Source organism: Rattus norvegicus, chromosome 20 (genome assembly GCF_036323735.1).
Source record: "Rattus norvegicus strain BN/NHsdMcwi chromosome 20, GRCr8, whole genome shotgun sequence".
NCBI classification, from domain to species: domain Eukaryota; kingdom Metazoa; phylum Chordata; class Mammalia; order Rodentia; family Muridae; genus Rattus; species Rattus norvegicus.
The window spans coordinates 55205916-55220845 of NC_086038.1; the positions used below are offsets into that span (position 1 = coordinate 55205916).

Genomic DNA, 14930 nt, shown 5'->3' on the forward strand with positions numbered 1-14930 from the left:
TCCAGTTTTCTGAGGAATCTCTAGATTGATTTCCAGAGTGTTTTTACCAGTTTGCAATCCCACCAACAATGGAGGAGTGTTCCTCTTTCTCCACATCCTTACCAACATGTGCTGTTACCTGAGGTTTTGATCTTAGCCATTCTGATTGGTGTAAGGTGGAATTTCAGGGTCATTTTGGTTTGCATTTCCCTGATCACTAAAGATTTGAACATTTCTCTAAGTGCTTCTCAGCCATTCAAGATTCCTCTGTTATAAATTCTCTGTTTAGAAAAGGGTTGAAGCCCCAATGGCCAGCAGAAAGAAAGGAAACAGGCAACTGCAGGAAGTAGGAGTTGTAGGGACCCTCCAGAATGTACCAGAGACCTGGGAGGTGAGAGACTCTCAGGACTCACGCAGAGGGGTGGGGATGGGGGAGTTGAGTAGATGAATGCCCTACAGGAACTTAGAGAGCCCACCACTTCCAGCAGAAAGACGGGGCATCAAGTGAGGGATGGGGTTGCCATCCCATAGTCATAACTCTGACCCAGAATTGTTCCTTTCTAAAAGAGCTGCAGGGACAAATATGGAGAAGAAACTGTGGAAAAGAAGGCCCAAAGTGGGATCCAGCTCAAGGGGAGGCCCCAGGGCCTGACACTATTACTGAGGCTATGGAGCATTCAAAAAAAGAGGCCTATCCTGACTGCCCTCTGAAAGACCCAACAAGCAACTGAAAGACTCAAATGCAGATATTTACACCCAACCAGTTAACAGAAGCTGCTGAGCCCTGTAGTTGAATTAGGGAAAGGGCAGAAGAAGCAGAGGAGGATGACCCTGTAGGAGGGCCAGCAGTCTCAATTAACCTGGACCCTGAGATCTCTCAGAAAGTGGATCCCCAAGCAGGCAGCACACACCAGCTGATAATAGGCCCTCAACACATATACAGCAGAGGACTTCTGGGTCTGGATTCAGTCAGAGAAGACACACCTAACCCTCAAGAGCCTGGAGGCCCCAAGTAGTTTAGAGGTCTCATGGTGTGAGGTGGTAGTGGGGCCATTCTTGTGGAGATGGGATACAGGGATGGGGCTTGGGAAGGGGGCATGAGGGTATAGACTTGTTAATAATCAACTCCTCTCTGATTTTAAAAAAAGAAAAAAGGATGCCTCCCCATGAAGGAATGGATACAGTAGTAGGTATGACTAAGTTTCTTGTCAGACATGGTTAAACAAAACAAGGCAGTTCAAATTAAACTAAAGTAAAGAAAAGGGTTTTAGACAAAATAAAAAAACCCAACACAGGCTTTGTGGATTCTATTTTAATAGAAATTATACCATACTGAAAGTCCATTCTTATGTTGCTACTTGAGGCCAAAAGACTGTATATGCAAAGTTGTCTTTCTGAAGAAAATGCTAATCTGTCAAAAAGTAAATATCTGGGAACCTGAGGATAAAGTGCTTGCTGCATAAGCATTTGCTCCTGAACTTGGATTCCCAGAGTCCATTAAAAAGCTACAGGAAGTACTATATGTCACACCAGCACTGTGGAGTGGAAGTGCAGAGACAGAAGACCCATGCAAACCAGTGAGCGTCAGGGCGTCTCATAGATAGATAGATAGATAGATAGATAGATAGATAGATAGATAGATAGATAGATAGATAGATAGAGTGGAGAACCTGTTGAGGCTGACATCAAATGTTGACTTTTGGCCTCCATTTGTACTTACACAGGCACACACACACACACACACACACACACACACACACACACACACAAAGATGCATGTTTACTCTGTTGGCTTTCATTCTTACCCTATTTATTTGTACTTCTGTCTTCATCCTAGTAACCATAGGCTTTCTATTATGTAGTAAGTTTCAAGTTCACAAAAGGGGATTCTGCCTACTCCATATTCTAAGCTTTTTGGTTGGTTTTGTTTGGGTTTATTTTGTTTTTACCAAAATGATATTCCCTAAGAATTTAGAGAGAGTTTTACTTTTTCTACAAAAGAAAAATGCTGTGGGGATTTTGATAGCAATTACATTGAATTTATGTGTTATATAGGTAAAATTTTTGTCTGAAAATCTTTGGACATAGGATGTGGTCTCCATTTACAGCATCCACTGTCATTTTTTTTTTTAAATATTGTCTACTCTGCCTAGTGTAAGAATCTCAAAGTAGCTTATTTTCCCTTTAGCCTAAAAATCTTGACATATTTTTAGTGTCTCTCCACTATTGGTGTTTCATCTTTTGAGAACTCTGTTTAGTTCTGTCTCATTTGTAATTAGATTATTTGTTTTCTTGCTGTTCACTTTTTTTAGTTCTTTGTAAGAAACTCCAAACATTTCTATTAAACTCGGGATCAGGAGAGGATAACTACTCAAAACCTATTTATATAATATGTATAGCCTTAACTAGAACAGTAAAACCACAGAGGGAGATCAATGGAATACAAATAGGAAAGGAGAAAATCAAAGTATCCTTATTTCGAGATGATATGGTTTTATATCTTAAAAAAACAAAACAAAGGACTCAGCCAAGGAGATTAGACATTGTAAGTACTTGCACAAAAGTAGCAGGATGCAAGATTAATGCCAATATTTAATAGCCTGGGAAAGAAATCAGGGACTAGTACCTTTCAAGGGTGTGTGTGTGTGTGTGTGTGTGTGTGTGTGTGTGTGTGTGTGTGTGTATGTCCGTCCATATAGATAGAAAACCGTGCAAGTCAAAGACTTGTATAATAACTTTAAGACATTAAAGAAAGAGAAGAAATATCAGAAGATAAAAAGACTTACTTGTGTTCATGGCTCAATAGGGTTAATATAGTTTTAAAAAAATTGTCATTTTATTAAAAACAGTCTACAGATGCAATGCAATCCCCATCAAAATATCAACCCAATTCATAGAAATTGGAAAAGAAAAATCTTAAAGTTCTTATGGAAGGACAGAAAGCCCAGGATACTTTAAAAAGAAAAAATCCTGAATAATAGAAGAGGTGCTTGGAGGGATTTCCATTTCAGATTCAAGTTGTACGACAAAGCTGTAGTAGAAAAACTCCTTAGGGTTGCCATAAAACAGACACAGTGATCTGGAGTGGAGCGGAAGACCTGCACCTAGAGCCGCACACCAGTGGACACCTCATCTTCTGACGTAAATATGTACTGCAGAAAAGGCTAACAGCTTTTGGGATATTTTTATGAAAGCCTCATTGCACATAGTAGGATGAAGTTTATTCTACCAGACACATAACACCTGCACACTGTCAGCAGCCGTTCTATTCATTCTCTCCTTACTAGCACCATTCTTCCCAACTTTAATACCCTTCCAGTACAGAGATGAATGAGATCTAGCTTACACAAAGGGGAGAGAACATGGTCCTTGTGTTCTTCTGTAATCTCTTTCACCTAGTTTTATGTTCCCCAGTTCTATTTTGCTTCAGAAAATAGGATTTCCTTCTTTTTGTGCCTGAGTAATATCCTCCTGCATGTCAGTACATTCACACATGTGTACCACATTTTCATTACATTATTACGTATAGGCATTATCTTATGTCTCCATTGCTATGAAGAGACACTGTGACCAAGGCAACCGCTTCAAACTACAAGAGTTTATTGAGGACTTGGTCACAGTTTCAGTATGTGAGAGTTCATGACCATCACAGTGGGGACCCTGGTGGCAGGCAGGCAGTCCTTACAATGGAGCAGTATTGAAAGCTGACATTCTTCTCTGTGAGAGGCAAAGGGAACTAACTGGTAATGACATGAACCTTTGAAACCTCAACGTCCACCCCCAGAGGTAGCACTCCTCCCATAATGCCATATCTCTAATTTTTAAATAGTTTCTCCAACTGGGGACCCAGCATTCTAATATGCGAGTCTATTATGGTGCCATTCACATTCAAACCCCCATAAACATGAAGGTTAATTGCAAATAGTATTATAAATGTGGACATATAACTCTCTGTGATGTGATGAGTAATTTACTTACGTTCACTGATGGGGATGGGAAGATAACTCAGTAGTTAGACCACAGAACACTCTTCTAGATGACTAGGATCCAATTCCCAGGACCACATGGCTCACAACCATCTTTAACTCCACTTCAGTGGAATCTGATGCCCTCTTCTGGCCTACATAGGCACTGGGCACACAACTCATGCCAAATATAAGTGCAGGCAGAACACACATACATAAAAATTAATAAGTCAGTTTAAATATAAATAAAGTTTTAAATTTCAAGATACACTCACTGAACTGATGGTAGATGATTTTAGGATTTGTTTAGGTTTTGAGGAAGGATTTTCCTATGTGCTCTGGTTGGCCTGACCCACTCTATCCACTGAGTTAGCATCCAGCTCACAAACTGTTTGTCTCAGCCTTTTTAGTGCTGGGGTTCCAGGTGTGAGTCACTAGACATTGCTTAATAATAGGTGGTAGACATAACTTTCCTCTTCTCTATTGATTTCCATTACTGCCAAAAGGGTGCAGATGTCTCTCCTCCACCTGTATTACCAGTCTTTGTTGGTTTTGTGGTTGTTGTTGTTTTGTTGTTGTTGTTTTGAGGAGTGATCCTCAGTGGGTAGGGTGTAATTTATTCTGTTAATTCCTCAGTGACTAGTGATAGTTGGATCATTCTATGGTGGTCTTTCTATTCTTTCAGAACTGTCTATTTTTAACCACTTACATAGTGGTAAAGGATTACATAACCTGGTGGTCTTCAGTCAGGAGACAGCCATCTAGTATTTTCCTCCATCACACACTAGGTCTCTGCTCTCTGTTTCTCGTCTCCTTCTCTACATGTTTATAATCTAGTGCCACCCAACCTTCTGGTTTTGTTCCTCTTAAATTGCTAGTATAATGCTTCCAGTTTCACCATTTTTGTTGCAAGTTTGCTTTGGTAGTTTCATGTCTTTTATATTTCAATATAATGTTTAGACATTTTTTCTAGTTCTGAAAAAAACCTGTTATTAAGGATTATATTGAACTCTTAGTCATTTTGAATAGTATAGACTTTTTAATAATGAAAATTTTAACTAATATATCTGAGCAAAAAAAAAATCATTGAAGAACAAAGAGTTATCCTTTGCACAGTGTTGAGATTGTAGGCATGGGTATTTCTGTGTCTTTGTTTAGTAGGAATTGTTATTTCTGATGCTGTGGTAAGGCAGAAGTGGGGAGTAGATGGTAAATCAAGTGTTCACCTCATGTAAACTGGCAAGCAAAAAGAAAAGAGACAAGACCAGAGTTCTGCTTTCCCCTGTGAGAGTCTACCTATATCCTAACAAGTCCCCTAGTCTCACCCCTCACAGTGTTAGTTAGCATGCAGTAGTACCAACCTGTAAGCTGACCCCTTAAATCTTAGGCCTTCAGAGAGTGTTAATGTCAAAACTATAGCACTTTTATTCCAGGCTTAAGTCTTTACCCACATCACAATGCAAAATGTGTTCCACCAGTCTACAGTAATATGTAACATTTAACCATTCTAGCATTGTTTGAAAGTCCATGTCCAAATTCAGTTCCAGGCAAAATTCAGTTGTCCATACTTGTAAAACAAAGCAATATGTTATAACCCCAGAATATAATCATAAACATCCCCTTATGAAAGTCAAGGAGCAGAAAAGTATGGCAGGCTGAGACTATGATAAAATCACATCAATGTTTCATATAGACAGATGACCTTTCCTCCATGAGTAAAATCATAATGAGTGGTGCCGTCAAGAGAAGTGTACAAGTGCACTCCAGGTTTTACCGAACACATTCATCAGCATGTAAATCACTTCATGGATCTATAATGAAGAAGTCATGTTGATGAATTTTAACAAGTCCTTTTCGTGTATTTTTTTTTCAATTAAATGTTGGCTAATTCAGAAATTGAAGATTTTCTTTTGAAACTTTAATAATTTTTATTTGATGGTTCAAGGTTACTATTAAGTTTCATCATAAAAACATTGAAATGTTTAAATAACTTTCTTTTCATCATTTTAGGTGATGGTATTTGTACATGCTCGAAATGCCACTGTAAGGACAGCTATGTCTCTAATAGAGAGAGCAAAAAACAGTGGCCAGATCTCCTGTTTTCTCCCCACCCAAGGACCAGAGTATGGGCATGCATTGAAACAGGTGAGTACCAGGATACACAGGAACCAGTGCACGTGAGTTAACATATTGTCTTAGTTAGGGTTTCACTTGCTGTGACCAAAAAACAAGGTAGACAGGAAAGGGTTTATTCAGCTCACACTTCCACAGGGCTGTCTGTTCGATACCAAAGGAAGTCAGGGCAGGAAATCACACAGGGCAGGAACCTGGAGGTAGGAGCTGATGCAGAACCAAGGAGAGGTGCTGCTTACTGGATTGCTTCCCCTTGCTTGTTCATATTACTTTCTTATAGTACCCAGTACCATCCCAGGGATAGGAACAGCCACAATGGGCTAGGCCCATCCTCATCAATGAGTAATTAAGAAAATGCCTTACAGCCTTTTGTGGAGGCATTTTCTCCATTTCGGTTCCCTCGTTTCAGATAACTCTAGGATGTGTTTCAAGTTGGCACAACACTAGCTAGCACACATCGAAGTAAAGGATTTCATTGGGATATTTTTCTACACATAAATACCTTGTTTTTATTCTCCTGACTAATGTTTTTGTTCTGTTTTGGTTTTTGTTTTGTTGTTTTGCTGGTTGGTTTCTGGTTTCATTGGTTCGCTTTTTGGTTTTTTGTTTGTTTTGTTTTTGTTTTTGAGACAGGGTCTCAGTTATCTTTTAAAGGGTCTGAATGAATCCCTTTATCATTTGTTTAACTGATGTATTTATTTCTACCTTTTAAAATATAGTTTAGCTATGAAGTGAGTTTGCATTTATACAATATTTTAACATTTATTGGGTTTATTATTATTTTAAAATTTGATAAATTAGAATTTTGTAACTTTCTCTCTAAAGTTAACATTGTCAAATATAGCCTACCTAAATATAAAGTCATTAGGAATGTAAAGGGACACTGAGAATAATGTCTCACTGCTTCTTGTATTTGCAAAGTACTTTCAAATTAGTGGGGCCATTTGCATTCTTGTTAAGAAAACAAAGCCTCTGGTTTCCAGATCAAAATCTGCTCTTCGTGCAATTCAAATTTTTTGTGCCCCATTACAATTTAAAAGTACTGCTCTAAATGATTTGAATAGCAACAGTGTCTTATGGATTTTTTTTTTTTTAGCAGATTTTCTTAAATGTCAATTTACTAACAGTTTTGATCAAGAATAGGCAAAGCGTGGCCTTGTTGTCAGGCACTTCTGTGATTCTTAACCTTTTTACAGCACACCCAGTACTATCCCTTTATTGTTTATAACTGTTTTCTCTTGCTGCTATAGACCAGATAGGTATAATAAAGATTACTAAACACTTTTGTTTCTTATAAGATTTTAATAGGTATAGAGTAATTATATCCAAATGTATTTGTGACAAGGTTTAACAGACTGTTTGCTTAATGTCTACATGCTTACAAACCTAATGCTATGCACTTTATATATGCCTTAGTGTATCCCTTAGTCAGGGGTTTCTAGAAGAGAGGGAGAGGGAGAGGGAGAGGGAGAGGGAGAGGGAGAGGGAGGGAGAGAGAGAGAGAGAGAGAGAGAGAGAGAGAGAGAGAGAGAGAGAGAAAGAGAGAGAATTTATTAGACTTGTTGAACCAATAAAATGTCTCTCTTTATATATATTTATTGGAGTGGCTTAGCGACTGTGGTCTAACTAATCTATGAAAGACTGTCTAACAGTGGAAAGTCTAATAATCAGACCAAGTAGCTGGATGTCTCAGCTAGTTTTCAGTGTATAATGGAATCCCAAAGAAGTAGGCTTTGATACCAGTGAAAGAATGAACTTTCTAGGAGAGTAAGGCAAGAGCAAAGCAAAGAGAGAGCCAGCTTCCTTCTTCCTGTCCTTTATTTATATAGACTGCCAGCTGAGGGTGTGGCTACCATTAAAGCTGTATCTCCCTGTCTCAAAAGATCTAGATTAAAGTTGTATTTTGCCACCTCACATATCTGCATTAGATGTGGGCCTTCCTATTTCAACTGATTTACTTCAGAAAATCCCCTTACAGGTGTACTAAGCAACTTGGGTTTTTCTTAATTCCAGGTATAGTCTTGTTGGCAACCAAGAACAGCCTTCACACTGAGTGAGCACACGTCTCTCATAGTTTCCACTTCAGTGACATGTTTCACTTGTCCTGCCTCAGTCAAGGGTATTTTCCCATTCTGACAATGTGGATGTCACCATTGTCTTTTAAAGGTTTAAATTTTAACTCCCATCACCTGACACTTGTTTTGTACATCAGATTCTTTCACTTTTGAGCCATATATATCCAAAGATTTTACCTCTTTTTAAAATACCCTGCTATGTAACATTTATTGTGTAGTTTGTGGGGGGTCTTTTGAGTTATTTATCAATCGTGAACTTGTGAGACTCTTTGAAAGGCAATGTCTTGTTTTATTTCTTTAGAAATAAATAATGAACTCCATTATGTTTGAGAGCCAAGACTTGAGAGCCACCCTGTGTACTTTTCACTTCTTCCCAGCTCTCGGTCCTCAGAGCTGCTTCTCTTGTGGATAGTCCATACCTACTACATACAGCATGAAACATTCTTACAGTGAGCAGTTAGTCATTCACAGATACCTAGTCTGAAAAAGAAATAATAGTGAGAATTTGAAAGTTTAGTTCAGGGAAACCGACACAGGTCCTTAGTCGTTTTATTATACGTTAAAGCAGCTTTGTGATGTCTGCATGTTCACCCTGACTCAGTGGTTATTGGGTTTGTTGGGGGAAAGAATGAATGCCTTTATTTATTCTTCCTCTTGGAGGAACATTGCCCTGTGTGCTGCTCTGAGTCCTTCATGAATTTAGTTGTAGGTGCACCACAATTACTCTGTTTGTACTTTCAGTCCTAAAACAAAAGCAGCATGATAATTGCTTTGGTTTTAATTTTCTCATTTGATTGGTGTCATTGTATTGAATTTTAAAGACTCTTGTCCCCTGAAGCAGAGAGCACACATTGTCAGTGACTCTTAGGTTCTCTTATGTTTCTCCCTCCTTTCTCTCTCCCTGACTGACTGGTCCCACCTCTCTTATCTCTTCTTCACAAGAGCGACTCCTTAACCCTAACCCTAACCTCTAATCCTAACTAACTCTTTCTTCCAGTTTATGATTTACCTCATGCCTTTAAAAGCACCTTTTGTTTTAAAGATTTATTTATTTATTTCATGTATGTGAGTACACTGTCGCTGACTTCAGACGCACCAGAAGAGTCGCTGACTTCAGACATGCCCATTACAGATGGTTCTGATCCACAATGTGGTTGCTGGGATTTGAACTCAGGACCTCTGGAAGAGCAGTCACTGCTCTTATCCACTGAGCCATCTCCCCAGCCCTTAAAAGCACTTTTTAAAGTTCAGTTTAGGGGCTGAGCATGGTGGTAGGTACATGCCTTTAATCCAAGCACCTGAGAGGCAGAGGCAGGTGGATCTTCATGTGTCTGAGGACAAGCTGACTGACATAGTAAATTCTAGGACAGCCCAGACTACGTAGAGACATCCTTTCTCAAAAATCAAAAACAAACAAAACAAAACAAAAGTAATTTAGTTTACATTTATATGTATCTGTGTACTGCATGTATGGAGTGCCTGCAGAGGGCCGAAGAAAGTGTCTGGTCTGCTGAAACAAACACAAATGGTTGTGATCCATCATCGGGTTCTGGGTATTGAACACCTGTGCTCTGGAAAAGTGATAGTGCTCATGGCTGCTGAGCCCTCTCCTCTTCAGAAGCACTTCTTTATACTTTTATTTTATATGACTATTCTAGTATGAAAAGTAAAACCCAGAACGAAACCATCTTGTCTCCCCCAAAAGGATAATAAACAATATATATCCAGTTAACCCTGAAGCTATTCCCCCACAAAGACACTGTTTAGCCAGAAATATACTTCATGAAAGAGTTGACACTTGTATTTGTAGAAGTAAAAAACATTAGGGAGGCAAGTATTTTCATTATTAAACCATTGGTTTTAATTGTGTTTTTCATTTGAAAATAAATGAGTTTTTTAGAATCATCAGAGTTTTTCTTATACAAGATCTTGACTTTTTTTAGAGACAAACCTTTTTCATTTACATACATGCTTTAAATATTCTAGCACTAGATTTAGTATTTCTAACCACTTCTTTATTGACTACTTTCTTTTACAGTCACTGATTGGAGACCATGTTTCTTGTTTTGTTTTTCTTTTTAACATATACCAATATGAATATTTCTCTTAGTTGAAAATGGCCCATCATATGAAAAAAACTGAAGAAGATACTAACCAGAAGTTTCTTTTGAACAAAGTAGAGTAACATGTACCTGATAGCTAATTTAGAGAATCATTTTATAACTTTATTTTCTTTCGTAAACAATAAACTCTGTTTTCTTAGTGTTTGCTGAAGTAGTAGCAGCTGAACTTGACTGAGCATTGTTACAAACTGTGTAACAGTGTATTAATGTAACAATAGTATTAATGTAACAATAGTATTAATGGCTTTACTTTTGTTCTTACATCTTCATTCATCTGTCCCTGTTGCCACATAATAATAGAAATTTTTAAAATTTCTGACTAGTAAAGAAAGATTAGAAATAAAATGCCCCCCTTTCCCTTAGTTTTTACTTTATGCATATGCAAAATATCATCTCCTTAAATTGATGTCTTTCAGCCAGGTATCACCAGCCTTTTTTTTGTGATGCCAGTTAATATAGTAATTCTACTATTACAACCATGTAGAAAGATAACAAAAGGGATTTTTGTCTATTTTTAGTATTTTTAAAGATAAAATTATAGAAATTTACTTTAAAAAAAAATCACTGCCCACTTAGTTGGGTCTTGGAAGCTTGACAGTAATCCCATATAGAATAAAGGCTAATTAAATCTGCATTTTAATTCACCTACCCACTATAACATAGTCCTCTAAATACTATTTAGTATTGCACACAGTTGCAAGAACATTTGTATCTTGGGTTTTTCATTTAAAATAAAATTTGATATTAGTTTACTTGATGTAAAATGATCGCTGTAAAACCTTTGAAAGAAGTAAAGAGAAAAATAACTTAAAAGGATGAAGGTTGCAACAGGATTTAAATTAAAAGCAGATCCACAAAACAATGAACTGTAAAGCAGTAAACAGTTTGGGAAAATAATAGTCACAGCCACAGCAGAGTATTATATCCGTATCATGTATATGCTTAATAATTCCATAACAAACTAAACATGATATTTCTAGCAAGCATATCAGAAAAAGCAGAAATAAAACAGGCAAACAAGTTGGAGTAGAAAAAAGCTAGCTAGATAAAACTAATTATTTTTATCACTAGTAAGTTGTAAAAAAAGAAACAAAAAGCTAAACATGTGTCCAGACACAAGCATATTAAACAAATTAAAAACAAAAACGAAAACTTAAACTTTTTTTTAAACTTAAACATTTTGAAGATAATTCGAGGTTTGGACATGCTCGTGATTGTCAGAAGCACTGGTTCATTCAGTGTTCTAAAATAAGGTAGTAGTTTAAAGTCTCTTTTTATATATAACCTTTATATCTAATATCTTAAATCTGGGAACACTGCAGAGTAAAAGCAAAATATACAGCTTTGGAGGGATCCCAAAGGGAAGTCTGGACAAGTCTTCACAGTTACTTTGTAATGACTTTAGGAGCTAAGGAGATGATCAGTGGTTAAGAGTGGTTCCCAGCACCTACATGGTGATTCACAACCACCCGTAACTCCAGTTCCAGGGGATTGATACTCTCCTCTGACCCATTAGGGCACCAGAAGTGCACATGGCACACATACATATATGCAATCAAAACATCCAAACATATAAAAGAAATAAGTACTAGAAGATTAATAACTATTTGAGTGTATTAGAATTAATTAACAGCAACTAATCCTGTTGATCACTTGTGAACATATCACTAAGTATCACTCTAAGAGAGACTGGCAAGGGTAGGGCTTCTGCCCTTGTGACTTTGGTAATTTCACACAGAATTTAGAAATAAATGAGTAAATACAAAGCTATCAAACAAAATATCGTAAATTGCATTTAAAGAAAGTGGCAAGCAGTTCATTGCACACAAAGAAGAGAAGTAGATTATGCTAGTAGTCTTGAATTTCAAGATTATAGTAAGACTAAGACATTCCAAGAAGAAGAGACTACAGATAAAGGAAAATATGAGACATTTGAAGGAAAACATAGTCTCGTTTATTTTTCAAGGCAGAAGTGATATATTTTGTGGTAACTTCAGGAGAGGCTGAGTAGAATTTACAGTTGGCTAATTATGCATGTGTGAAAGAGAAGAGAACATGAATGATATAAATATCTAGAGAAGTCAAGATGCTGTAGGACCCAAAGAAGAAGTGCATTTTCCTTCAGCTCAGAATTCATTTAGGAAGGTGGGGAAAAAAGGAATTCATTTAGAAGTTTGTCGAGTCATCCCACATTACCACTAATGAGTGTGTTCCTCAAAAAGCTCTAACTTTAACGGCACCTTGCTATCACTAGACACTGTCATGCTCTAAGGTCAATAATAAATTAGTAGAGAAAAATGTATATTAGCATGGATACCTGAGGATAATTTGCTACAGTCTATTCTCTCCTTCCACTATGTGGATCCAGGAATGAAAGTCAAGCAGTCAGGCTGGTTGATAAGAGCCTGTAACTGCTGAGTTGAGTCCTCTTGCCAGCCCTTCATTCTACAGTTTTGGGACAAGGACTCACTTGCGTCAGGCTGATCTCTAACTTCCTGAATAATCAAAAATGACCTTGAATTTTTTTATACCCCTGTCTCTACTTAGAGTGTGCTGGGATTTCAGAAGGTGCCACCACACCTAGTTGGAAGATAGAAAAGGTGCTTCCTCCTGCTAGGGAAGCATTCAATCAACTGAGCCACGTCTTAGTCTCTGTTACTTCTCGTTGTTGTTGTTGTTGTTGTTGTTTGGTGTTTTGTTATGTGTATAAGAAACTGAGCATTTTCTAACTTAGCCATTTATATTTATTTTCTTTAAATGGTCCATGTCCTTGGCATATTAAATTGCATATAAAATCAGATGTTTTTACTTTTTATTCATGATTATTTTCCATGTGGAAAATCTTTAACTTCAGTGTGTATGTTATAGAAAGAGGATGCCTGTTTCCTCCGTGATGTCTCAAATGATTTAAAAGTTTGTCTCACTATTTCATCTCTCTGAAAATAACTCCAATAATTCCAAGGTTTTTTCCTATATAATCCTTGGGTTTGTCCCTGTTGGTTTAAGATTTAATATAGAAATGCTCATTTTTATTTGACTCAGTTTCTATGCCTTCTCTCATATCGGCTACAGTGCAAAGACAGAGAGCTTTGCACACATGCCTTTGTCATAGGTTTTTTTTTTATATTTTAAGTAGTTTGTGTTTTTGTCTTTCTCATTGGCCTGCAGTACTTAGATTCTAAATACTTAGTAATTGCTTTACTTTTATTTGTTCTCCTTTTCTGATTGTAGTCTAAATTCCCTTCCTTTTTTCTGATTCTCTATTGTATTCCATTAATTTATTACAATAATTTTTCCTTTTTTAAAATTAATCATTACATTTGTTTACACCTCAGATGATATCCCACTTCGCAGTTACCCCTCCATACACACCCCATCCCACTTCTGCCCTCTCCTCCCTCCCCTTTGCCTCTATGGGCGCTCCCGTACCTTACCCTCTCCTGACCCTCCCCTCCAGCATTCCCCTACGCTGGGGCATCAAAACTCCACAGGACCAAGGGCCTCTTACCCCATTGATATCAGGCAAGGCCATCCTCTGCTAGATATATATCTGAAGCCATGGCTCCCTCCCTGTACACTCCTTGGTTGGTGGTCTAATCCCTGGGATCACAGGGTGGTCCAGCCAGCTGATGTTCTTCCTATGAGGTTGCAGTCCCCCTCCACCCCTCCAGTCCTTCCACCAGCTCCCGAAGCGAGGTCCCTGAGCTCCGTCTGGCTCCTCATCTGCAGAGAGATGGCTCAGGAGTTAAGAATATTAACCACTAGTTCATGTGTATTATGAAATGGAATAGACCACAAATGGAAAATTCAGATTTAAAAAATTAAAATAAAGAATAAAGAGGCCTCGCATGGTGGCACCTATCTTTAATCCTCTTTAAAGACAGAGGTAGGCAGATATGCATGAGCTCAGGATGAGTATGGTCTATACTAAGAGTGTCAGACTAGAGTTAACACCTTGTTTTGCAAGTAAAATCTAAAAAGGAACAATAACACCAGAATTACCCTAGGAGTCTTTCAACAGATGAATGGAATGAGAAAGATTGGTTTATATACACAATGGAATACTTTCCATCCATAAAGCATGAAGTTATATAATACAGGAAAATGGTTGTACCTGGAGATCCTCACATTTGGTGACTCAAGTCACTTCAGACAGATACCATGTTTTGTTTTGTTTTTCTCATTCACTTAACTTAGGTTTGTATATACATACAGAAAATCATCAGTGCATATAGGGCATGAGAGTAGAAGGGAAACCATATAGGGTAACACATAAGTCTCTGCAGGGAAGGCTGCAGGATACATGGGACCATGAGCCGTGAAGTAGAATATGCTCAAATTGTACTTGTAAGGGAATATCTTGTGAGCCCCAGTACTGAAAGTATGTCAGTTAAAATATTGTTGGAAAAACAGAAGCCAGAGGAACTTAAAGTGAGAATGAGCAATCCACTTTATGCAGAGGAATGGTATAATTTAAGAAGAGCTGTGAGTTCGATGTTGTGAAATTGCAGTGGCATGCACTCTTTCTACCTTGTTTTTTTAAATTCTTGGAAATCTGTTCCAGAATAAGAAAAGCGAAATGTGTGTGTGTGTGTGTGTGTGTGTGTGTGTGTGTGTGTGTGTGTGTACCTGTATGATCAGTGTCCTAACTCAGA

At 37.7% G+C, this 14930-nt stretch overlaps 1 protein-coding gene across 11 annotated transcripts in view; it reads left to right on the top strand.

Annotated features, from left to right (window-relative positions):
* The window catches only part of Ascc3 (activating signal cointegrator 1 complex subunit 3), a 282945-nt gene that overhangs the window by 116486 nt on the left and 151529 nt on the right, over positions 1-14930 (top strand). For all 11 annotated transcript variants that reach the window (XR_010060704.1, XM_063279181.1, XM_063279180.1 and 8 more), the window contains one exon: positions 5955-6089. Coding sequence is in view for 10 of the 11 variants with exons in the window: in XM_063279181.1 (XP_063135251.1) it covers positions 5955-6089 (135 nt within the window). In the remaining variant the exon portion in view is untranslated. The remainder of the gene's footprint in view (positions 1-5954; positions 6090-14930) is intronic.